This window comes from Nelumbo lutea, chromosome 3 (assembly GCF_056320005.1).
Source record: "Nelumbo lutea isolate HS-2025 chromosome 3, American lotus-T2T, whole genome shotgun sequence".
Lineage (NCBI taxonomy): Eukaryota > Viridiplantae > Streptophyta > Magnoliopsida > Proteales > Nelumbonaceae > Nelumbo > Nelumbo lutea.
This window is the reverse complement of record NC_142686.1, coordinates 37,608,276-37,634,766: the sequence shown is the minus strand read 5'-3', so window position 1 is coordinate 37,634,766 and position 26,491 is coordinate 37,608,276. Positions and strand designations below refer to the sequence as shown.

Here is a 26,491-nt window from a genome sequence, read left to right as displayed (position 1 = left end):
AAATGATTAATATTAATTGGCATTCTAAAAAATACATTAAATCATGAGGAAGCTTTCTAAAAATATGACTAATATTAATTGGGAAAACCAGCAATACAAGGCAAAGTGTAGGGATGATGTGGCCTCGAGGATTAATCCAGACAGCTTCCTATTCGGTGGACAGTTTGAATCTAGAACATCAATAAAATCCAATTTAGGGACCTACCCAACAGCTTAAATTTTTATAGATTGAATTTTTTGTTCAGATGATAAGGTAGCCTGTTTGATCTAACTGGGTTTAGTATTTGATCCTCAGGCACCATTATAATCAATTAATGGGTTTGTTTGTGTTTCAATATAATGATGAATGGGTGGACCTGTGTTTGTCTACATTTCAAGCTCAATAGTTTTGTATAAAGGGTATGTTTAGAAAATACAAATCTATTCAGTATAATGAATGAGAATTTCAGATGAATCCACCTATTTTTGCCAGGTGAAAGGAGTTCTATAATTGGTTTAAACCCTCCATTAGATATTAAAAAAAAAACAAAAAACAAAAAAACCTAAGCTCTCTCTGGGTCTGGGGCATATATTGACTCGAATACTAGGTGAGCAATTACATAGTGAATCCCACCCAAATTAGGTTTGTATCGTAGTACAACAGGAGTGGTTAATCGTACATCTTAAGAACCAAGCAAGCGTGGTTGTAAGACTAAGCCAAAAACTAGCCAAGTCAGATAATGTTATCCAACAAAGAGTTGTGTATCGCTTACGTATGTCTAAACAGTCAGGTAGTGCTCAGAAAATTAAATTGTAAAATTCTGATTGCGTAATTTGCCCATTGTTTTTGTTGTGCAAGAGGCAGTACGGTGCAATGCATATATAATGAATTTGGTGAAGAAGACATGGACAACAATGTGTGGTACACTACTGCGGTACAATACTCAAGTTCCCTAGTTAGGGATAAAGCTTATGCTTATCAAATTATATATATATATATATATATATATACTCGTACAAACATTTATATTAAAGTAGCACAAAGAGGGTGCCTCCATGAATAAGCACTATATTAAAGTAGATGAACCCAGTGGCTGTATATATGGAGGTAGAACAAACGATAAAGCTATGACCCACAACCACTCACTCTCTCACTTGTCATTTATCTCTGGTGCTAAGCGTTTCATTTGCTCTTTCAGCTGCTCAACACACTAATTTGGTCTTTTTGATGTTTGACAATAAAAACTAGAAATAAATCTGAAAAAACCCATTCCCTTGAACTCTTGTGGAAGCTAAAATAACCCAAGCCGGGGGTCAGGTTAGGCCGCGAATCTAGCTAAGTCATATTTTATTAAAAATTTCATAAAAAATATTGAAATTTTTATTATGAATTTTGATGTATATAATATTGTTTATATATACAATAATAAAATTGAAAAATATAAATGTATATAACCCACACAATTGTGCCATATTGTATCAGTCCATGAATCTGAAGCCTCAGGCCCGACACAGCCCATACAATCACGACTATATCGTTCCTGACATAACCCACAATCCAACGTATTAAGTTAGCTCAAAATGTGCTGGGTCATATTGAGCCACAGACAGCACAGTCCGATTTACACCTCTATCTTTGTAAAAAGACAGAGTTGTGTGTGTTTTGATCATTAGCTAAGACAGAATTAATATAATTAAACAACATTTACATGTTAAACTTGAAATCACTTCCCATTGAGCAAATTGTCCGATTATGATTGTTCTGTTGCCCGTGCACTGTATATATAATCCATAACCACCTCTATCATATCTTGGTCGATGGAATTCTATTTTTTGTTTAAAATGTGGTGAGATGGCAGCCAGACAAGTGGATATGGCAGTTTGATATATGTATATAAGCACCCAATGGCAATGGAATCGATTGTCACCCACATAAAAATCCATGCATTCCTACTGTTGCATGCATACAAATAGAATTAATACACAGGGTACAGCACTCAAAAGCATTTGCAAATCAAAATCCTGATAAGTGAGAGGGCAGACTGGACAGTTGTCCCACCCTTTATTCCCTTCCCTCCTTCCATCCCTCTCCATGCATTCATTCTTTCACCAAATTAACCTTCCGTACGTTCCTTTCAAATCCTGGCTTTAAACGTGGTTATATATTATTATCCTTGGCCTAATTTTTTATTAGGTTGTTCGCAACTTGTTTAGAAATTTGATTAACTTATTGCAAGTTGATTAATAGCCTCATTGTAACATGTTAATTAGAGCATTTGGTGGACAGAAATGATTCTTTGGCCAAGTACACAGCTGGCTGTGATACAGAAAAACTGCCCTCCCTGCTGGTGCAATACATCCACAGATATCTTCCTAGATTTTGTTTTGCGAAAAACGTGTTGCTTGCATTCAACCCATCAAATACAAATACAAGCAACCCAGAGAGGGGAGAGAGAGAGAGAAGATGTATTTGCTGTGCATTATTGATGATTGCTCTAAAATAATGTACAAATTTTAGGAAGATACCTGTTATTTTCTTCCATATTGACCTCTATGCGATGAATGGATATGATGGCCAATAATTCTAATCTGATTCTACTTCTATTTAGCTTCCCCAAACAGGTGACGATAAATAATAATACAGTTGGTTAACATCTCTTAATCGAAGGAAATTTTCTTAAACTTTATTGACCAATAAGTCAATTAAAAAGGAATTGGTGGTCAACCCAAAAGTCCTTGGCTTCTTGGATTGAATTCATTTTTAGCAACATTGTTTGGAGTTTGGACAGAGGAGTCTTACAAGATTGGCAATATGGCATAATTAATAATGTTCAAACGTTGGCATATTAGAGGAGATGCAAGGAAATGACACGAATGATTTGAAAATTTGAGTTAACAGCTTACATTAATTTGAATAACAAGAATAGTTGACCTGAGACAAGAGGACCATCCAATTGTTATTTATCTTGTAAGATCTTCTCAAGTGATTTATATAGTTGGTTCAGCAGAATGCCCATGTTGAATGGCTAAGCTTATTGGATTTAATCTTTAAATCTGGCTTTAAAGATTATTGCTTAATATATATAGTTGGTTTAGGGGAATACCCATATTTGTGGTGCACTTTGGGCGGGTTTGTGTTGGGATTTTTTAAAAATATGGTTCAAACCCACAATAATACAACGTGTAAACCCCGACTTGCACCCCAAATATCAGGGACTTGGGACCGATTCCTGCCTTCATCTCGTTTGGGTGGAGTTATGGGTCTAAGAAGAAGAAGTTATGCTAAAAAGTAAAAATAAATCCCATTTTATTTAAAAGTTAACTCCAAGTTGGCCATCCTCACTGGTAGGGTGCAAAAAAGAAGACGTCAGCCAATACAGTGGGCTATCCAGGAACACAATTTTCTCTTTGGATATGCATGTCTTATATAGGCCACTGTATGCGCTACATTGTCTCTTACCGCGTGGAATGTAAGGGAATTTATGAGATTTAAACCAAGTTGCCAGTCAATTAATTTGAGCAAAAAGAGCCGGCGGAACCGTGGAGAAGTGAGCCCAGATTTCCTATTCATTTTTTCTATCCACTCTACCTTTGTCACAAATCTCTTTATTTATAATAGAGATGTGTGGCAGCAATTCACGGTAGGGTAGAGTGGGTATAAAAAGTGAGTAGGAAATCCCAAGTGTGGAGAAATACCCCACTTAAGTTTATCAATTATAATTGCCACATCACAATTAGATCTATTCATGAGCTGGGCTTAACTTTTGTCAAAATTTTAATGGATTCGACCCAAAACCTAAACCTGAGATAGTATAAAATTGAACCCCAAGCCTTGCCCATGAACCGGTACACAATTCACGTACTGCTGCAATAAAAAACATTGTTTGGGTTAAGAATTAGAAAACCGTAGACTGCATCATCGATAATACCATGAAAAGCAATTGTAAAGATATAAAGATATAAAAGAAATAATTCATGAAGATAGTGTCATCTTCTCCGAGACAACCCTGTTTCTCTCTTCCCACAAATAGAAGAGAGTGGTAGAAAGCCGATCAAAACGGTTTAGACTTGGTGTCTGTGTCCAGCCGTTGCTTGCTGGCTGCGCGTTAGCGCCGCGCGTCAGCGCAGCTATCAAGGGCTGCTTCTTTCTGAGCATGCTCTTGGGCTTTGAGCAACCTCATGCGTTGCTGCGCCCGCTGAACTTGCTCTTCCGTTTGCAGGTTCGCTCATGCTGGAGGGAGCATCCCCACTAAGTGATCGATCCGCATGTTCACGCAAATCCGAAGAAGTTATCACGGACGAGCCACATGCAGGGAAACTTGCACGTGTGGTTCTGGCCGCGGTTTCTAATAACCTTGCTTCTTCTCGCCGCTGATGCATCTCTCCTAACTATTGTCCATTTATTCTGGAATAATCTTTTTTGGGAAGCACAATTCTACATATTTCTGCCCTCACAGCATGTCCTATTATCATATTAAGAATATATCACGTGCTTATATTTATTATTCATGGGGAGATGTTCCAAATATAGGGTTTTGCCCACCTGAACTTAAAATCCATGTAGCTCAAGCAAAGGAGCATTAAAGAAGAGGTGAAATAGATCTTTCTCGTGACTTAAATATATGGGGCCCGGCCCCTTCTGATGAAGTCAGGATTTGGTAGAGACTTGAGAGTGCTTCTCAAAAAGCATCCATTCGAAAAACTGAATCATGTATCAATGTATGGAGTCTAACTAAAGCTGCATTTGGTGGTGATGATGCACATTTTGGAAGCTCCCGGCTGGCAGGTGAATCGGATGCCTAGCTGAATAATCCCTACCTGGAATGTGGCTTTGATAACTAACTAATGGTTCCTATCTAGAAGGTGGCTTGCACGTCCAGTTGAATGGTGACGAGCTAGAGAGGTGTTTCTGTTGCCTAACTGAGTAGTGACAAGCTGTAGAGGTGGCTCTGATGCCTAACTGAGTGGTGACAAGCTAGAGAGGTGGCTCTGATGTGACCTACAAGGAAATAGTGTCAGAGTGCCCGGATTGCTTTACCCAAGGTGGGCACTCCGATGCTTAAGTTAGGGAATCAGAGATTTTCAGATAGCTAAATGTGAGAGATCTGGAGTGTTGCGAGAACTAAATTGTGCATCTACCTGGGTCCTAGGGGCTAACGCCCTTATATAGTTGGGTTGACGTGGGTCTTGCGAAACGCTCCCGAAATCCTCAGCCCACGACGTAGGGGTCCGTTCCTCTTTGGTATGATGATAACGTGCTAGTTAATAAGGTTTATTGTTTCCCTCCATTTCAGGCAGGATGAGGATAAGGCCTACAGTTATGCGACGTAATCCTGAAAGGTTCGTAGACAACTGGCAAGCTTCTAGAGAGGTAGGTTGTCAGGTTAGCAACAGAGGCAGATCGCCAAGTCGTCAGGTCGCCAAGTCGGAACCAGAGGCAAGTCGCCAGGTCAGCAGCAGAGGCAGGTCGCCAGCTAGGACCCCATTTTGGCTAAGGCAAGTTTCGCCTAGGTGATGTTAGGATGTAGTTCAGTTGTTCTGATATTCCATGTGTCATAATGTCAATGGAGGGCCAAATCTGCACTCATCAATTGCCCCCCACTCCCGAGCTGAGATTAGCTCAGCAAAGGGAGTAGATTCGTGTTTCGTCGTAGGTCCTTTGGCCTGTTACCAACATATTTCAAGGTCGGCTTAGGGGTCCTTGATGTTGAAAGCGAGATTTGGCTTCCCCTTGCGATATGTGCGTCAATGTTGGAATTTAAATAGCAAGCCGGTGTCACAACTGCAATGTGTCATTCCTTTAAGGTGTTGGTTGTCTACTCCTACGATAAGTCACAAGTAGCTCAACCTGCAGGGGCAACTTTACTAACTACAAGTTGCCAGCTCGCATGGGAACCTTGAAAGGCTCAACCAGCAAGGGCTACTCCTGGCTGATTACGCGAACAGGGCTGACAAGGCTCGTTCGAGCTGATTACATGGGAACCTTGAAAGGCTCAACCAGTTCGAAGGTAGGTCTCTAGGTCGTCGGAATTTTGATAGTCTAGTTTTTCACTCAGCACCTCGGCCTACAAACACCTCGTCACCTCAGCAGGACTGACCTGCGAGGGTGGCTCCACAACCTTTTGGCCATCAACTCCCACGTAAAGCATGGATGGCTCGATTTGCGGCACGACCTCACAGTTTGTTGGCGATCAACTCCCACGAGAACCACGGAGGGCTCGACCTATGGGGTGGTCTTACATTCTATTGGCCGTCAACTCTCACAGAGAGCACGCAGAACTCGACATATGGGGGTGGCCTCACAGTTAGGGAGATTCTATTTGGGCAAGACTACGAGAACTCGTTTGGGCTAATCATTTTACTTCGGCCCCCTAGAGGGTTCTTTTGATCAAGCGTTGTTGTTGTTTCTTGAAGATGTTATTACTTGAGGCTTGGAGAATCGGGCGAGAACATAGCCTTTTGTAGTGTTTCCCATAGATGGTGTCAATTGATGATGCACATTTTACAGCTCTCGGCTAGCAGGTGAGTCGGATGCCTGACTGAATAATCCCTACCTGGAATGTGGCTTGGGCGTCTAGTTGAATGGTGACGAGTTGGAGAGGTGGCTCTGATGCCTAACTGAGTGGTGACGAACTGGAGAGGTGGCTCTAATGCGACTTACAAAGAAACAGTATTAGAGTGTCAGGGTTGCTTTACCCGGGGTGGGCACTCTGATGGTTAAGTTAGCGAATCAAAGATTTTAAGATAGCTAAATGTGAGAGTGTTGGAGAGTTGCAAGAACTAAATTGCACATCTACCTGGGTCTCAGGGGCTGACGCCCTTATATAGATGGGTTGTCGCAGGTCTCGCGAAACGCTCCTGGAATCCTCGGCCCACAACGTAGGGGTCCATTTTGCTTTGGAAGGATGATAACGTGCCAGTTAATAAGGCTTATCGTTTCCCTCCAATTCAGGCGGAATGAGGATAAGGTCTACAGTTACGAGACGTGATCCCGAAAGGTGTGGAGACAACTGGCAAGCTTCTAGAGAGGTTGGTCGCCAGGTCAGCAACAGAGGCAGATCGCCAAGTCGGCAGGGCGGTGACAAAGGCAGGTTGCCAGGTCGGCAACAAAGACAGGTCGCCGGGTCGGCAGCAAAAGTAAGTCGCCAAGTCAGAGGCAGAGGTAGGTTGCCAGCTGGGACCCCATTTTGGCTAAGGCAAGTTATCGCCTAGGTGATGCTAGGATGTAGTCCAACTATTCTGATATGTCATGTGTCATGATGTCAGTGGAGGGCCAAATCTGCCCTCATCAGGTGGGGCTTAAAATAAGCGCTTTTTTGGCACTTGTTTCGTTTTAGAAGCTAAAAGTACTTGGTAAAGAAACAGTTAACGGGCCTTTTCCACCGAAAAAAAGTCCATTAGAAAAAGCAAACTCTATAGAGTAAAACACTTTGCCCCATCTTCTTTCCCATTCTTCCCTTTCTATTCTCAACTCTGTCAATCTGTAACACAAGCTAAAAGCAAGTACAATATTCCACTAGTTTTCATTTCTTTTTTTTTTTTTTGTTATAATATTGAATCAAAGGCTTTTTGACTAATCCATTTTATATGTTTTTTTTTTTCATTTTCTTCTTCTCAATAGTTGTATTATTGAACAAATGCATCTAGTACTGCTTTTTGTCACTTACTAGGTGTGAATCATTTCTTCCTTCATTTAATTCAAGCAACTAATGGGCTCTAAACTGGTGTGTATGCCATTTTATACGTTTCCATTTTAAAACCATGCAATATTTTCAAATGAGCGCTTCTTCATTAGAAAAAAGGTCTAGAAAAGCATATTACGAAGCAGTTTTTAAGTGCTTTTTTAGAAGCACTTATCAGAAAAACGCTTCTAAAAATAAAATAAAAAGCACTTCTAGAAAAACCCATGTAGAGACAAGCAACCCCACCAAACACAGCCTCAAGATTTAAGATTCCACTCCTTGAAGGATGGGCATTTCGAAAGGACCCAAACACGCTGATTTGACTGAGTAGGAAGTGAAGTGTTTACGTGCTTCCAACCCACTTTATCTTTAGGAAGTGAAGTGTCTACGTGAACATAATTGATGTGGGCCACTTCAATGCACTGTTTTCAAAATCGGACCAACCAGATGGTGAGACCGGAAAAACCGGGAATTGGTCATCCATTTTTCTCTAAAACCGTTTTTTTTCTTCAAAATTATTGATTTTGGTCAGCAAACCACTGAATCGGCCTGTTAACCGTTCAAACGGTTTTGATCGTTTTACAATTTTTTAATTTTTTTTTAATTTTTTTATTTTTTTGTCAAAACGGGCCAGCCATTCCAATCAAACGATTGGACCGTTCAAACCGGTAACCGGACCCTGACCGGTTCGGTCACCAGTTCGTTTTTAAAAACCATGCTTCAATGCATTCAAAAATATTTTCAACAAGGTCTCTCCGACAGTTTAAATAAAGAGTCACTCACTTTGAGGGCTTCCATATTTAATGCTATGTTTGGCTTTCCGGAATTCCTTCAGCTATCGATGGTAACCAAAAATTTTTCTTAACACTATCGTGTATATTTAATTAGTATTTGATTCCACCAATAGGATGTGTCATTTCCTAGTTTTAAAAGTGGCCACAACTACTTCGAACCATAAGAATCGTTTTGTGTGTCGCGCTTTCAAATGAATTTCCTGGCTGATGTCTACAGCAATTCAGTGATCTTCCCAAAGGAAAAAAAAAAAAAAACACTGTGCTCATTTGACATGTTGCCATGATCTGTATATAACCAATGTAACAAGTCTAAGACAGCCAGATTTACAGAGAAATTAATTAAGCACGCCAACTCTCCATTGCCATCTTAATTTTATCTATTACTTCTTGAATTGCCTCGTCTTTCCCTAAATAATCCTTTGGGTTCACCAATTTCATGACAAGGACATGCTGTAAACACCTTTGGTGCCTTCTAGGCGCATTAGTACTAAAGAAAATACTAGATTTTTGCTAATTGACTTCTTAATTGACTAGACCATCTTTCAAATTGCTCCAAAACTTCCGTCGGCTTTCACACTTGATTAATTCATCCCTGCTCTTCGCTAGAAGATGAAACAATCATCTGTAAATACACTAATGTTCGATGACAATACAGATGGTTGGAGTGTCATCTTGTAAGTTGGAGATGGTTCGATCAAGTTTCTTCGTCGTTATTTATCCCTTGTTTATTTCACCAAGTGAGAAGTGAGACTTATCTCCTCTTGAAGGCCAAGAAACTAATAATCAAGACCCAAAGAATGTTTGGGTTCTGCTCTTCACTATTAATACTGGGCTCTTTTGACAATTTGGGATGCAAACGTTTAGAAGAAATGGCAATACCATCCGCAAGATGGTTATCTCTATGTTAATAACTTCTGGTTGTTAAGTCATTTAAATTCAGCAAAGAAATTATGGTAAAGCACCAACATAATATTTAAACAAACATAGAACATATTGAAGCAACAATTCATCCACAGGCTGTCTTAGTTAAGAACACAATAAAGCGTCATAAACACATATGACTATACAGCCATAGAAAATATTACTCCGGTTCACCATAAAAACTTTTACCTTGGTTATCAGTTCTTATTGCTGAATTCCTGCTGCATTCTAGCTAGTGCCTTCTCAAATTGGCTCCACCTCTGGTCCAGAGTTCCACTATAGCCAATGGACATCCTTACTAACCCAGGCGATATGCCGGCCAACTCCTTCTCCTCGGCATTCATCTCACTGCTGGTACTACTACCAGAACATGACATGAGGGTCTCGTAGTAACCCAAACTCACTGCCATCAACCCGAACTGGGTATAATTCTGCAAGTGGTGCATCAGCCGGTTGGCTTTCTCCTCCGTCTCCATGTCCACGCATAAAATACCACCAAACCCGTATTCACTGTTTGCCATTGACTTCAGAAGAGAATGCTGAGGATGCTCTTCGAGGCCAGGGTATATAACCTTGAGGCCCAATTTCTTTATCCTTTTAGCATACTCTAATGCTCGACGACAGTGCTCCTTCATTCTTAGGCCTAGATGGGGAATCCTTTCTGACAGCTCAAATGCAACCTTAGCATTCATTGTTGGGCCCAGAAGCATTAGGGCACCTTGATGAAGGTCCATCATCGTGTTTATTAGGCTTTCCGGCCCACATACCGCACCTATCAACAAAACCACATAATCATGATTTTACATGATCAGACTATAGAGTGGAAGCAAGTTTTGGCTTCATATTCATACCATGAATAAAATTGAAACATCAATTGCTTGAAATGTATGTAGATAAGCTGGTTGTGATACTGAATTTAAATCCATGGGCTGCTCATAATTCGTGGCCCAGTCCATATGCGAGCCCTCGGCAATAAATTGAAGTCGAACTTATTGACAAGTAATGTGGGCTCAATGCAGACCATTGTGTCCACCTAGTTCATTGACATGTAATGAAATTTGCCTTCGGGCTTTTGAAAAAAATGCAGCCGTTCAGCGGAAATATGTAAGATTTCATCCGCATGTCTCTAAGTATAATAAAAATAAAGAAATAAGAAATTAACCTTTGCATGCAAAAGCACGTTAGGCCATATTTGAGAATGTTTATGTTAAAAATAAGTGCTTATTCGAAGAAGCACTATTTTGCATTTGGCATCAAACTTTTTCAAGTGCTTATTTTAAAAAATAAGTATTTATTTTATATCAGGTGTTTAGTAGTCTTTTCTCCAATAAAAGTACTTCTGTAAAAGTCCTTCTATCAAAGTACTTCTGTAAAAATAATTTCATAAAAGTATTTTCGTAAAACTGCTTTCACAAAAGTATTTTCATAAAAATATTTTACTTTCATAAAAGTACTTTTCTAAAAGTCCCTTTATAAAATTATATTTGTGAGAGTATAACTGGTATCCTAAAAATTCACCAGGGACAATTATGCTAAAAAAAATGAATAAGTAATTATTGTATAAACACTTAAAAAAAGTTAAAAATTTGGGTTTAAAAAATAATCTCTTATTTTTAAATAAGTACTTATTTTAGTCTTATTTCCCAAACACCAATAAATATTTAATGATGTGGTCGATAATCTCCACACAAATAAACACTTATTTCCAATAAGCACTTATTTTTAAGCACTTCCAAACATGACCTTAATACTTTATTGTAATAATGGATTTGGACGAAATATGTGAGAGCAATAGAAATTAAGATATGCGGATATGCTTAATTTTTGTAGCATTCCACAAATTTCTGGAAGTGAAATTTTGGAAGAAAGATGAACCAATTTAGGTCAGAATCCAGCCACTCTTCCCAAGAACCTCGATAGTTAAAGGCATCTATTATTTTATATTCTATAATTTATAACATAAATCCCATACGTATATTATATGTTATTTAATATAAATTGTTATCTATTTGTTATTTTCATATTTATTTATATAGGTCTATATAGGTCGGGGCCTGAGCTTATATTTCCGGCGTGGTGTTTAGGGCCAGGGCCATGTCCGAGTTATAGCCTTAAGTGCTAAGCCCGGCCCGTCATCCGCTTTAGGAAAGCTGTTATATGCTCAAATATGATATTGTGTTAAATGTAAAAAATAATTTCAGTTGTTTTTTTTTTTTTTTTATTTTACAGCATATAAACTTCTCTGTCACAGATCTTGTAGATTTCATAGAATACGGGGCATTTAGATTTCTGAAAAGATTCTCTTTTTTCTTGGGTGGAGGGTACGATTCTGGGAAGACTCTCACAGCAAAAGGAAAGAGAAGTTAATTTATTATCACTATTAATGTATAAAAGGCTAAATCATTTATAAAATATATATATATATAACAAGGCTAAAGGAATAATTTCGGTAGCCAGCTATGTACGCAGCGTTGTTCTTATATATGTATATCTGAGATTTATAGGCTATTGTCTTAGATAAATTTTGTAAAAGACACTACCTTCAGCTATTTGTTTATCTAATTTTTTATCAAGAAAATACAGCCAAAAATAATTCCAATTATAAAGCCCAAAGGAGAACATTCAAAGCTACATGCTTGGTTGCGGAAATATGTATTATTGGACAAGCCTTTTTCAGTGCCAGCTTTTTTTTTTCTTTTTTTCCTTTGCCTTTTATGTTGGACATAAAGGGACTACCAGGACTATTGTACAAATGAGTACTAAAATTCAAACATTAATAAACCTTTTTTTCTAATTAATGATAAAAATAAAGCAGGGCTTAAATATAAAGACGAGGATAAAACTAGTTGTTTATTAAACTAAGTACCAATAAAAAAGGGCTCGTTGTTTAATAGCATACTCAAATTCTACATTGTAGAAGATAAAAAAGAAAAACATTTTGATATAATTTTTTGGTTTGTGGCAAGTTTCAAAATATCGATACGTATCGTATCATGAGCTTCTTGATACACTCTTACAAAAAGTGTATTGAAGTTTTGACCGGCTCAGGGGTGGACAAACCTTAAACCGGTCTGTCTTAAACACATTTGAAAAAAAAAAGAAAAAACTATCCCTGATATGCCTCTACCAGCATGTAGGGACATATCAATATTTTGAACCTTGGTTTGTGAGATGGGAAGGAAAAAATAAAATATTCTTGAATATTTTTCTCTATCATATTTGATACGCCTCTACCAGCTAATGGAAAATGATGGAAAAACTTGATTAAGAGAAAGAATTTCTCGTTGTAGAGTTATAGTATTTTTAATAGTTAATATTAGACTTATGAATCATTAATAAATTATTAATTAGTTATTTTAATTAAAAGAGATAACTAATAAAGTATTTATCAATTAGAAATAACTTAATAGGTAATTATTAATTAATGATTAAATAACGAATGTATTTATAATTCATTGGGCATTAATAAAATAAAATTAAAATATTAAATGTTAATTAATTAAAATACTCAGGAATACAAAACACCAACTATTAAATTAATTCGTAATAAATATTAATAAAATAAATTATTAATTATTAATTAATTATACTATAAATGAATAATAAAATATAACATAATAAAAACAATTAGTAACTGCATAATTTATTAATTAATAATTATTGTCAGAGTTGATTTTCCCACTATTGTCCTTTATGCAACGAAAAAATGAAACTTGAAAAATTTTATATCCATTAACTGATCCCATGTGCGTAAATCTGGCCTTCGTTGAATATGAAATATGGATCGTTCATTTGATAGACTCATAGACATGGTAGTTGTTGGAATTGGACGAGGCACTTCCTACCTACCCAGACAAGACCTATATACCACACATCAATAGGCTTATAGACATTGCCGCCTCAATAAATAAATAAAAATAAACTTAAAGTCACATGTCGCTTCCCCCTGGGGCCTGGGCCAAGCAAGAAAACAAGTAATCTGGCCTACGGATAATATATAGCCATCGTTTTTTGGGTGGCATTATACCAGTACCATTTGTACTTCTCTCTCTCTAACTCTTGATTGGTGAGTTGGTTAACATAACCTGTTTACCACCTTTTACAGTTTTACTCCTTCACTGCCAGACTCACGGTAACAAAAAAGCTACCGAGTTTCGAGTTTCAACCCGATAATCTTCCGAGTTTTGAGTTGGTTAACATAACCTCCCCTCTCTCTCTCTCTCTCTCTCTCTCTCTCTCTCTCTCTCTCTCACGGCACCATCCCGATAATCTTCCTTAAGTCTCGGGATGAATAATAAGTAATAACAACCACCCGCAAAAACCAAATGACGTGGAAAGTAAGGAATCATCATCACATCACATCGTACGCGTCCACATATTGTGGAACAATACTGGCACATGGACATGTGTCCGCTTTGTGAGTCGAGGACGTGAATCATCACCTCACCGTCATCATCGTAAAGGACACGACCATCATCTAACTCACATGACACATGATAGAAAGCAAACAAATTTTCATATATCACTGTCGAGTGCGATGGTCCTGCCTCCACGTCAGCTATTCCCTTTCTACCATCCTTATCCTATAATCTATATTTTAAGGGACACGAGATGGGACGGAAGAGGTTTATGAATATCGTGGAGTGAGACTGTTCTCTGCAATTATCCTATTAGGATCGGATCTGTTTATGTCTGATGGATGGACAAAGGATGCGGATCTGAATTGGGTTTCCTTGATCCAAGGTAGACGCTGCATTTGAGTCCGTCCTGGTTGGGACTTGGGAACGTACGTTTCTCTGTACCATACATATTAGTAATAGAGAATGGATGAATGAATGAAAAGGATACGTACCTGCAATTATGTCGGCCCCACCACTGATATACTTGGAAATACTGTGAACCACCACATCCGCACCGAGGCGAACCGGAGATACCACCATTGGGGCGAAGGTGTTATCCACCACCACCTTTACCCCCTTCTCATGCGCTACCCTACTCAGCTCCGGTACGTTAGCCACCGTCAATGTAGGGTTCGACATCGATTCCACGTAGAGTACTTTGGTCTTCCCCTCCACCATGGCATCCTTCACCATCTCAAGGTCTATGACGTCCACGAATGTCGTCGTTATGTTACATGCTCTGGGCAAAAAGTGGGTGAGCAGGGCGTGGGTCCCCCCGTACAAGCACCGGGACGCCACCACGTGATCACCACTGCCGCACAACTGCATCAGCACCGTAGAGATAGCGGACATGCCGCTGGCAGTGCAGTAGGCGGCCTCTGTCCCCTCCAACGCAGCCATCTGACGGCCCAGATTCAGGACCGTGGGGTTGAAGTGACGGCTGTAGATGAAGAAATCTTGATCGGGGCCCAGCTCCCCAGAGAACATTCTGCGCATCGTCTCCGGCTCCATAACCGTGAACGTGGCGGATGCCTCGATGGACATATTGACACCGCCATGCTCGCCGAACTCGTGCCTCGCACCAGCAAGGGAAGCCGCCGGGTCGTTGCACGCCACCACTGACTTCTTTGCAACGACGAAATCGTCATTCTCGAAGTCATCCTTTCCGTTTCTCTTCTTGCCAATCAAGGAAACATCTAGGCATCTCGATTCAGCCATGTTGTCGGAGACTGAAGGGAGGAGAACAACTTGTATATGTAGAGAGAGAGAGAGAGAGAGAGAGAGAGAGAGAGAGGGGAGAGGGAGGGAATGGCTAATGACTTATGACGAGGGGTTTGGGCTTAGGGGGTTAAATATTCCTAAGGAGGATCCATTTTGGAATCTTTTGATGGCTGGCGGATAAGAGCTCGTGGCGTCTCCTCAAGTTTTGTATCGTAGTAGATTCGGTGAACCTGGGCATAATTTGTTCAGGAGAGAGGGAGCAAAATATAATATGAAACCATAAAAGAAAAGCATGTATACACACGCAACGATCGCATGACACGTGTTAAACATGCATTAGACAGAGAATTGCAGTTGGTCTGATCAATAGAACCATAAATATTTAAATTCTGCATGTCTGCAACGTGTCGATAGATTTAGATTCTCAGAATAAAGACGGGGCGAGATAAGAGGAGCAAATATCGTGAATCGTATCACGAAGCCGAAGACTGAGCGATATGGTATAGAGCGTAAAGCGACCTCTCTCACCTGTTATTGGACTGCCATTCTTCTTCCCCGGTGTCGTCTTCCATCCGAAGTTTATTCCACTGCACAGTGCACATGCTGGCTGGGAGAAAGACGTTGCCAATTTTCTTTTTTTTTTTTTTTTCTTTTTAAGGATTGTGGAAATTAAAGACGTTACGTTAGCAAACGAACCCATCCTTTCCCAGTAAAGCTTCGTCAGTATAGAGAAAGGTCAGGTTAGGAATATTGAACGATAAACGGGTTATATACATGCCAAGTAGTTGGGAAATTAATGTACAGAGTGTAGAAAGTTGTCGTCATCATCATAAATGTCTACGTGGATGTTAGGAGGAATTGTTGAACAGAAAGAATCAGGAGGACTCCCAACTCCTAGTAATTCCGTTACATTTCCAAATTAAATGAATGGCCATGGTCCATGGATGGATTCAATTTCCACATTTCCGCCACCACGTTTTTCTTCTTGTGAAAGTTTCGAAGAAGATAGATAAATTGATAATGCGCCGAGATCTCAGATATTCAGACTTAAGAATCAAGAATAGTTCAACCTTATATTCTTATCCTAAACCTAAACTCTTCTTTTGTTAAGAAAGGATTCCGGTAGGCCTGTGAATCGATATATGAGAACAGACCCGCAATGGTTTGAAACTCTGTAATGGAGCACGTGGCTATTTCGCTCCATTAATCTCAGCCCAATCCACTTACCATTTTCCGAGTTGGATATTAATATGTATTACAAACAGGCACGCTTCCCTTTCAGTAAAAAGATTGGCCGATCTGCGATTTATAAGTTATAACCTTGTTTTGGCTCATCCTCTGAATCTTAGCATCCAAATTCATATGGAAACAGAGACTCGTTAGGAATGTCTGTGTGCAACATATTGAATGCTAAGGATCAATCGGGGCAACCAGGTGAGCAGGATTCCATCCTTTCCAATAGAGTATTATAATATTAGTTTTGTGCGTTGTGGTTTATATGAGGGGACTTAATTTAATTTAAGGGCACTAATGAGGAAGATCGCAGAAATTCTTGGAAAAGTTTGTGGTTTGCCTATTATAGCCCAAATTAAGGAGATTGATGCTGAAGGCTGTCAAAAATTAATGGATTTTTGACTAAATTTAAAATTCAAATAAGCGCTCCGATATGAAATTTTAAATAGCTTATTGTAGGTGGAACTAACGAGAGAAGTTGCCAAATTAATGGGTACAAGTAATACATATATGGCTAGAATGGCGTTAGAAAGAAACCACTGCAATCTTGCCACCTGTTATTTCCCGAAAAATCCAATACCATACAGCTTATATCTTGTCAAAATTTCGAGCCAAAGCATGGCTACATACCTCTGTCTTCCATAACTAGCAATTAAACTCTTAATGGACTGAAATGCAAATTAGTCTAGGTTTCAATTAGAAATTGGAATATTTGAGTTTTGATATCAATTTGGGCCCGGTGCATGTTTAGGGATGGTGTTGGGTAACCTTTAATTTGAATTAATCCATCTAATTTAAGCCTACTTTATTACAAAGTGACACAAGGTATGTATCAAGGGGAAACAAAAAATGTGTATGGCCCTTAACAGGGAAACAGGAGCTTAATAGCGGAGCCCAGCCCCGATCTGCTGACCACAATACATTGCTGGTCACTTTACCTACCCGCACATATGGAACATCTGTTCTGTTGTGGTCATAGATATACGTCTGACTGGATGACCGTGGCCAATAATGTTGTATTGTGATCTGCAGACCCGAAATGTTAGAAAGTACAAACATTGATTATTTGCATGGTTTTCAAATTCAGACCGGATTGGATGGTTGGACCAGAAAACCAGGAACCGGTCGTGATCGGTTCTATTTTATTTCAGAACTGTTATTTCGTCAAAAATCATTGATTTGGTCAGCAAATCACTAATCTGGGCGTTCAAACTGTCCAATGGTTTTGGTCATTTTTTATTTTTTTGTTAGAACGTACCATCTGTTTGATTAGAACGGTTGGACCATTCAACATGGGAACCGGACCCCTGACCCGTTCATTGTCCGGTTCAATTTTAAAAACCTTGATTATTTGGGGGATGACTTCAACAGAAAAAACAGTCTGGATGAGCTGGAGAAAAGGTGCTGTGTGGAATTGATATTGTTTCCTAAGAAGTGTTTTCTCAAAAAACATTTTCTCATGTAGCAATAGTAGAAATTGGGAAGACACAAAAAAGGGAGATTTCTCATACCACACCTTTCCCAATTTCCACGGCATGATCTGAAAACTTTTTTTCGGGAAAATGGTTAACCAAACAGAAAGCATTTTCTCAGAAAACATATTTTTATTGCATTGTTGATATGACACCATTTTCTGAGAAAACCACATCGATCCCAAACACCTACAAAATTGTACATAGTAGGCTGGACTACATATCCAATGGGCCCATCTATACTGAACACTAGCGTCCTCAATTGTGATATGCAGCCCACCGCAATGTGTATGATTTTGTCTTCAGCCAATTCGGGCTCAAAAGCAAGCTACAGTGTGTATAAAGCTTTTGTTTGTCATGTGATCATTTAAATTTCCAAAAGATACAATTCTTTCAATAAAACGCAAAAACGTTTTCTTTCGAGAAAAAACAAAAGGAAACCCCTACGTCTAATTGATTAGAAACTTCTATGTAAACCAAATGGATGTTTGACAACATGGTTGGTGATGAGGAGAAATTTCGCCCTCCATTGACGTGTCCATGAAAAACTGAATTGAACCGAACCGATCGGTTTGTTTTCGGTTTAAGATTTTGAAAAATTGAAGGACTGGTTCGGTTTTTGCTTAACCTATAAAAAAACCGATCGTTAACCGGATCGATCGGTATATATTTTTATGTATATTTTATATATTTTTTTAATATATCACATATTTTCTATGTATTATATAAATATATATTCATTATATATAAAAATATATACTTATATTATATTTATAATGATCTATTTATAAATATATTATATATTTTTTAAATATTTATAATATATTATATATCATTTATTATATAAAAAACTGAAAAACCAAAGAACTGAACCAATCAAAAACCAATACAGATGGATTGGTTAACCGGTGGTACTGGTTCAGTTTCCGTTTGAAGAACTGGAAAAACCGGTACCATCGGTTCAGTTTACAAAAAAGTGTCATGGTTCGGTTAACCTAACTATGGACACCCCTACTCAAAATAGTCATCTCATACCTCAGCACCACGTAAGAAAACCTCGAGAGCACCTCGGACACCTCATACTCGCCCTGGCGACCTCGGCACCACCTCGGTATACCGAACTATGAATGACATGACAAGACATCAGGTCGGCGTAGGAATTAAGTGTCCTACTTCCGTCGACTTGACCAAAATTTAGCTAGCGACCTACCTGACTTGCCGAGTGACCTCCGCCACGAACGGGATACCATCTCCGGATTTCTCGGGATCACGACGTCAAGTTGGAAGAGCAAGTTATCACCTCACCCACTTCGGACACGACTGGATAGACATTACTCGCTTACGCAGAGTCCATCTTTGGGCGTTGACCCACCTCCGAACCAGACGGGTCAGAGATCTTGGATTGGGAGCTGGCCTCTAGCTCCAACCGAAAAGTTGAGGCCCTAATATGAGAACCTCGCTGATCTCACGCCAAAGTTCCTTCCTTGGCTCGAGCAGAATAAGAGGACCCCCCCCCCTTCTGACTCACTCGAGGACATGGATAAAAGAAGGAAAAAGACTCACCAGCTTTTTGGAAAACAGAAATTGACCTTGCCCAATCAGATTTCACCCGTCGAACTGACAACAATCTCCCAGCAAAATTCCCCTCCAATTGCTCGCCCCACTCTCTCTCAAAAATCTCAAAACAGTGTGAATGGGACACCTGTAGGGACCCCCCTATTTATATCCATGGGTGCGAAAAACCAATGGATGAGGCAATGCGATGACAAATCGACAGTTGAGAAGGTCACACCGCTCGCGGGTAAATTTGAATTTTATAATTTACGCACCCAACTTGTGCACCTAATTGGAAATTTGATATTCGAATCTTATCGCGTGTTAGCCCGCCCTTGAGCCAAGTTGGGCGGACAGGCCAGGTGATTTGCAAACCGACCGAACGAGTCACCACGAGCTGAAGATTGATAGCGAGCTACTCGGGAGGGGGGGGATTGATGATGAGCGATTGTGCCCTCCAGTGACATGATGACGCATGGCACCTCAAAACAGTCAATTGACACCTCAACACCATGTAAGAAAACCTCAAGAGAGCCTCGGAAACCTCGTACCCTCCCTAGCGACCTTGGCACCACCTTGGTAAACCGAACTTCGAACAGACCGGCAAGACATCAAGTTGGCATAAGAGGCATCACCGCCGACCTGACCCAAGTTCAACTAGTGGCCTACCTAACATGCTGAGCGACCTCCTCCATGAGTGGGATATCGTCTCCGGCTTCCCAAGGATCACGACGCCACGTTAGAAGAGCCAATTATCACCCCTCCCACTTCGGACACAACTGGATAGACATTACCCGCTTACTCAGAATCCATCTTTGGGCGTGAAACCGCCTCCGAACCAAATGGGCCGAAGATCTCGGACGCCCACCCCAGGTCATGCAACCTGGACACTCTGATCACCTCTTTTTTATAGCTTGGCAAGGTGACCCCTACTCAGTTCGGCATCCGAGCTGTGTACCAACGGGAAGCGTCAGATCACACACTATCAGTTGGTTTTATTTCTAAAAATAAAAAACAACTACCGCACAAAATTGTATTTTTTTTTTTGGTAATATGACAGCTGTTTTTGTTTTCTAAAACAAAACCATGTTTTCAAAGCACCCCGCCCCCTAGTATACAAAAAAGTTAGTGGTGGTTGGGGATTGAAGCAAACTGATTGGATATATGCGGCATTTCCTGTTAAACAAGGGGAGAGATTAATCAACTAACAAATTTTGTGGGTGGTTTTTCGAAAGGCAAGCAAAATGGAACTGTCAATAACGAAGTAAGCGATCTTCTTGATTCTAGCAGACTTTACAATATTAATATCAATATTGATATTGATATCTTATTTACCATATCAATATTGATCCAACCCTGTCAAAGGATAAGGTGGTATAGAAGTGAACTTGACTTTACAACGAAGTCCGAATATAAAACCTTTCGAGAAGCCATGCTATCTAGCTCCTTGGCAAATTATGGAAGATCAAAGCTACTCACTACAAAATTCAACTTTTCCTTTGGTAATTTTTTTGGGAAGCAATTCCAACTAAATCTAGACTCTTCATAAAGAGAGTAGTGCAAGACTTTGATTCCCAATGTGTGGGAATTATGAAGAAAACATCTTCCATTATTTATTTAATTCCACATTTGCTAGAGCAAATTGGTTGTAGGTTCACGTAGGACCAACCCAAGCTTCAAAACATGATTAATGATGGATGTCATCCAAACATGGTGGAACGAACTGAAGGAAGATAAAACAACAAATGAATATTTTTTGTCATGCTTAACAAGAACTCTATACTATTTGTGGGTAGAAAGGAACGTTGTGGTCTTTGAACAAAAGCAACCCTAGTTGTAACAAGTGTTACATCTCATTAACAAGAGTTTGAATTTCTCCATTGACCATGTTTCAGACCTAGTGCCTGTTTAGCAAGTCTTTTCCATAAGATCTATTACAAGATCTAATAGTTAAAATGCAAGGTAAGCTTTTGTAAATAGATCTTGAAAGATCAAAGACCGTTTGGTTGAAATATTTTTCATAAATCTTATAAAAGACCATAAAAGTTAGAAGTCCGTTTGGTAATGTGATGAAAATATGTGTTATGTATATATGAATGTCTTGTGTGTGAGCCAACGAACCTTTCATTTAACACGTGGGACCCACATACATTTTCTAAGGTGGACCCTACATACCATTAGTGGATATGTATGTGGGGCCCATATATATTTTACAAGATGGGCCCGATATACCATTGGTGGACATGCATGTGGGGTTCATGTGTGGATATGTATGTTGGGCCCACATACATTTTTCAAGGTGGGCCCCACATACTATTGGTGAACATGCATGTGGGGCCCATGTGTGGACATGTATGTGTGGCCCACATACATTTTTCAAAGTGGACCGCACATACCATTGGTGGCATGCATGTGGGGTCCATGTGTAGACATGTATGTGGGGTCCACATACATTTTACAAGGTGGGGCACACATACGTTTTTCAAGGTGGGCCTGACACACCATTGGTGGACATGCATGTGGGGTTCATGTATGAACTTGTATGTAGGGCCCGCATGCTTTTTACGAGGTGGGCCCTGCATACCATTTGTGGACATGCATGTGGGGTCCATGTGTGAACATGTATGTGGGGCACACATACATTTTTCAAGGTGGGCCACACATACCATTGGTAGGTTCCACTTATACATTCAAATAATTTTTTTGTGAAAAGATAATCCATTTTCTCCCAAACGTGTGCATCGTGCCACACGTTCAAAGAAGACGAGAAGCGCTAAAAGATTGTAAAAACTTCATTTAAAACTTCTTAAAAAAGCCCAAATTCGGGCTATTGTCGTCTTTTATGGGTTGGAGCTTTTTTCCAATATATCTTTCTATTTTCAAACAGAAAAAAACTCATAATTCAGGCTTCCGAGCTTCTAAACAGCTCGAAGCCCGTACAAAAAGACTTTCCAAACGCGGCCCTAGTCTTTCAATCCACACCTTTGCTCTCTAAAAATAGTGCATCCACAAAGTTATTGCATGACCTCTTTTATATTTACATAAATGGTTCACAACAAAATTTGCATAACGAAGTTTATAGTTTTGTTATCCTTGATCAAAACAAAGAATCCATCGCTGTTGGAAGGATTAAAATAAGATTAAACATGGCCGAACTAGATTTAGTGGCTAGTCAATTTTTTTAAAATTTTCTAATCTCACCCAGGTATCAATTTTTCAGTAATTTTGAAATTTGAAATTTTGGTATCGAATTTATACCAAATTGGACCAGATTTGAAAATTAAATTAAAACCGATTATACCTAATACATAGGCCACAATATACAGCTCCCAGAGTGACAGTTCACACGCCTAATATTAATTTCAAAATCGGCCTCCAATTGAAGATGGCACAGTGTGAATGTAAAGCCGGTTCAAGAAACAACTAGGTTTGTTCACCAAACCGATGAAACCAACTAAGCCAACCCGAGCTAGTTGGTTTTCTAATTATTACGGTTCATTTCAGTTTAGTTTTTATGCTAACCCGAGAGGTCGGGTCAATTTCAGTTTGATCATTTGTAAACTGACCCAATCCGACCATAGATATATATTAATATTTAATATCTTTTGATATGAAAAAGTGAAAAAATTTCCATATTTCCAATTTTTATTTTTTAAATTTAAATTTAATTTTTATATTAGTTTGAACCAACCAAAATATTTTATATTGCAATTTTTATTTTTTAAATTTAAATTTAATTTTTATATTACGATTACAATTCTCTAAATTTAAATTATTTGAACCAACCAACCGAAACTGATGCAATCTGAATTTGTTGGTTTTCACCATTGGTCAGTCGGTTTTGGGTGACCAAGTCCCTAACCCGATCAAGTTGATATGGTTGGCCAAATAGTTTAGAACCAAACCGAACTGACTTATGAACAGCCCTAGGAAGAACAATCAACTGCAGATTTTGAAATTTTAAAGTACACTCAAGAATGTTGTCTTTTAAGTTTTTTCGTCAATTTCAGCGCTTTAATTTAAAGTAGATTTTAAGGGCCCATTTGGTTTGCAAGAATAGGTTTTTAGAATCAAAATCGGATTGGTCAAACTATTCCATTCGACAGAATTGGAATTTCAATCGCATTCCTGGTGGAATGGCATTCCCTCATTTGAGGGAATGGCCATTCCCTCCTCCTCCCTTGAGAATGAAATCTATTCCAATTCTAACTGATTTCAATTACTATTCCAATTCCTGTCTGAATCAAACAGACCATAATAATAGGCCAATCTAATTCTGATTCCAACAGATTTTGATTCCAATTGTGATTATAAACCAAACGGACCCTTAGTAGTTTGGGATGCACAATGTATATTTAAGTAGTTTAATTAGTGAAATCACAGGATATATTAAATTATTAATAAAAGAAATATGTACAGAATCTGCTATTAAGAAAGAAAACTGGGCACATCGCAATTGTCCTCGGCATGAGAATCTTCAAAAATTAATAAGCATAAGTTCATTTTTTCATGTGTTGAGAACAGGTGGCACAAACAAGGTGCCAACTGGCTCGTTGGTAACGTTTCCTCCTGTAGTGGAGACTTGGATTGATTCCCACCTGCACCAGGGAGGGATGGGATTTTGGGTTTGGGGGATGGGCTATCCCCGTAATGTTGGGTTAGCCACTGAATTGGATTAAGTTTGAACGTATTCGGTGGATGAGGATCCCATTTAATATTTCTCCAGCTAGCACCTATCAACACTGGAGACAATTGGGTTAGCCACAAAGAACATATCTAAATAAATAATGTTGAATGGTAGCCCACATTGTTTTTGCTTTTTTTGAAAAGATTGAGAATGACAAAGAAAAGACAGATTTCTACGATCCAGAGTTTTCAAAAGATATATGTCCAATCCATCCTAAAAAGTCTTGATTAATTTGAGGATCAAGATTTAAATATGTCCAAATGTTCATACTTAAGTTACAAATTGTGAAAAGGTGCTTGATGCCCTCTAGCTATTATTTCCTTTTCACAAATTTTATAAATAGGACTTTGAATAATCTTTCGATGATGCAAGTATACAGCAGTTGGAATTTTTCCATCCACATGAAATGTTGAATCTTATAAGCACAAGGGGGAGTTTCCAGATATGATATGGAAATAACTTTTGGGTTCCATAAGTTTGAGTGAATAGAAAACTCAAATGCAGGTTTAACCATCACTTGTCCATCCTTGGAAGCTCCCCAAACCTATTTATCCTCAATAACTCCTTGACCATTAAATTTGATTGGTATTGCTCTAATTCTATATATGAAGAATATTAATTAGGAGGTAAGAGGGAAACTGACTCAGTAAGATTCCACACTCCATTGTTTTTACAATCACTCACTACTCGACGACAATTCTGTGTTAATGGTCCTGGAAATCTAACCTCACTTAAAAGGTATGGGAATTAACCCATCGGTCCTCCCAAAATTTTGTTGAATTCCCATTACCTACCCTTGCCCATCAACTTAAAGCCTTTAATAACACTTTTCCAGCCCCATGAACTATTAGATTTATCCTTGTACTCTCCTGTAGCTTGTATCTGTCTCCCATTTTTTAACAGAAAGGTTCCAAAAATTAAACTGCATTTATTTCCTCCTCTGTGACATGGATTTGAGATTTGAGATACAGCCCTCATCTGTCATCACTGGCTCCCTATAAAGATTCGAGAAATAACCTACAAAAAAGCTGTCTTATTTCTGAAGCATTCTGGACCCATTGACAAGAATCATCCCTAATGCTGGTTACTATTCGGTTATGATGTCTGCGTCTAATAGCAATCATGTGAAAAAAATTTGTATTTAAATCACCCTCTTTAATCCATTGAACCCTTGATGATTTTTGTTTCCAAAATATTTCTTAGCAGATCCAGACTCTTGTTAGAGCCTAGAATGATCTCCCACCCCAAATCTGAAATCTCTACGTGGGAGTATACCCAGCAACCATCTCATCAGTACAGTGTCATTGAGGAGAAAGAATCGGCTGAACGCAACAAGTTTTTTTTAAGCCAAGAAGGCAAAGTTTCATTCATAAAATGCTCAGATTACAATTACAAGGAAAACAAACAAACAAGAAGAGGAAACGAAAACAACATTGTAAGACAAACTAAACTTGCTGCGTAAAGTAGTAACCACGAGCACCGGGAGTGAAATAGCTCAAGAAAATCTCTGCAGCCAAAACGAAGGCATTCAACCTCCAACAGAGGCAACAGTAGTAGCGGGTGTAAAGTCTTTAAGCTTGGGGCTTAATTTAAAGAAAACAAAGTGCTATGACAAGTCTCCACTACTACAACAGGAAAAGGAATGCCTACTGTTGTAACTGAAGGAAAAGCTTAAGCCCTTTGGCTTAGTGGAGACTTGTCATAGCACTTTGTGTTCCTGCTGTAGTACAGCAAATGCCATGGATTGCACCTAAAATTATGCCCGTCCAACTGAAGCGCAGGAAAAGGAATTGCGCGGCAAGCCGTCAACTGAATCTGGAAAGTCACCAGAAGAATGACCGGAAAACACCCTGTATATACGTCTTCAATAAAATTGAAAAGCAACCGTTTCTGAAACCTCCTCTCTCTACTGGTACCATTAAAATTAATGCTTGTACCCAAAAAGAAAACAATGGACAAGGCTATCAGGCGATCATTAGTCCTGGGCATGCAACGAAGAAGTATATTATTGTATTAATGGGCCAATACTTAACAGGACTTCCCTGGTTGTAATTGGTGTTGTTTGTGTTTTGCTAGTCTCTGTGAATTCTTTTTATCATTTTTACCATAGAAATAAAAAAAAAAAAAAAAGTACCGCTCACTCCATGAATAATATCACTACTATTGGAGAAGGCTAAAACATTGGGGGTGTCAATTGAACCGGATCTGGTCCAACCCAATCCGATAAATGCTCTGAACCATTTTGGACCAGTCCAATTCCTTGTCTGGACTGTCCTATTTGTTAAAATTGAGTTTAACTTAGATTGGTTCCAAACCAAACATGTTCCATTGACATCTGTATTCTTATCATTTACCAATGGATCAAATATTGGTTTAATCCGGCCCAATTCAATATAAATCCATTGATCCATTATGGATGGACAAAGTCCAATCTATTTCAACAAATACTCTTGGACCATTAGGGCAGAACTGGTCAAATGTAATATATCTAATTCATCTGTCCAATCCCTTCAATTTGATTTTGAATGGAATGAATCCAACCCAAAAC

At 38.9% G+C, this 26,491-nt stretch overlaps 1 protein-coding gene across 1 annotated transcript; it reads right to left on the bottom strand.

Annotated features, from left to right (window-relative positions):
- Positions 1-9,403: 9,403 nt before the first annotated feature.
- Positions 9,404-15,385, bottom strand: MGL (methionine gamma-lyase). The gene is made up of 2 exons (XM_088979189.1): positions 14,229-15,385; positions 9,404-10,148 (listed from the first exon to the last, which is right to left on the bottom strand). The coding sequence occupies exons 1-2, from the start codon at positions 14,992-14,994 to the stop codon at positions 9,574-9,576; spliced, it is 1,341 nt and encodes a 446-aa protein (XP_088835315.1). The 5' UTR covers positions 14,995-15,385; the 3' UTR covers positions 9,404-9,573.
- Between the last annotated feature and the right edge of the window lie 11,106 nt (positions 15,386-26,491).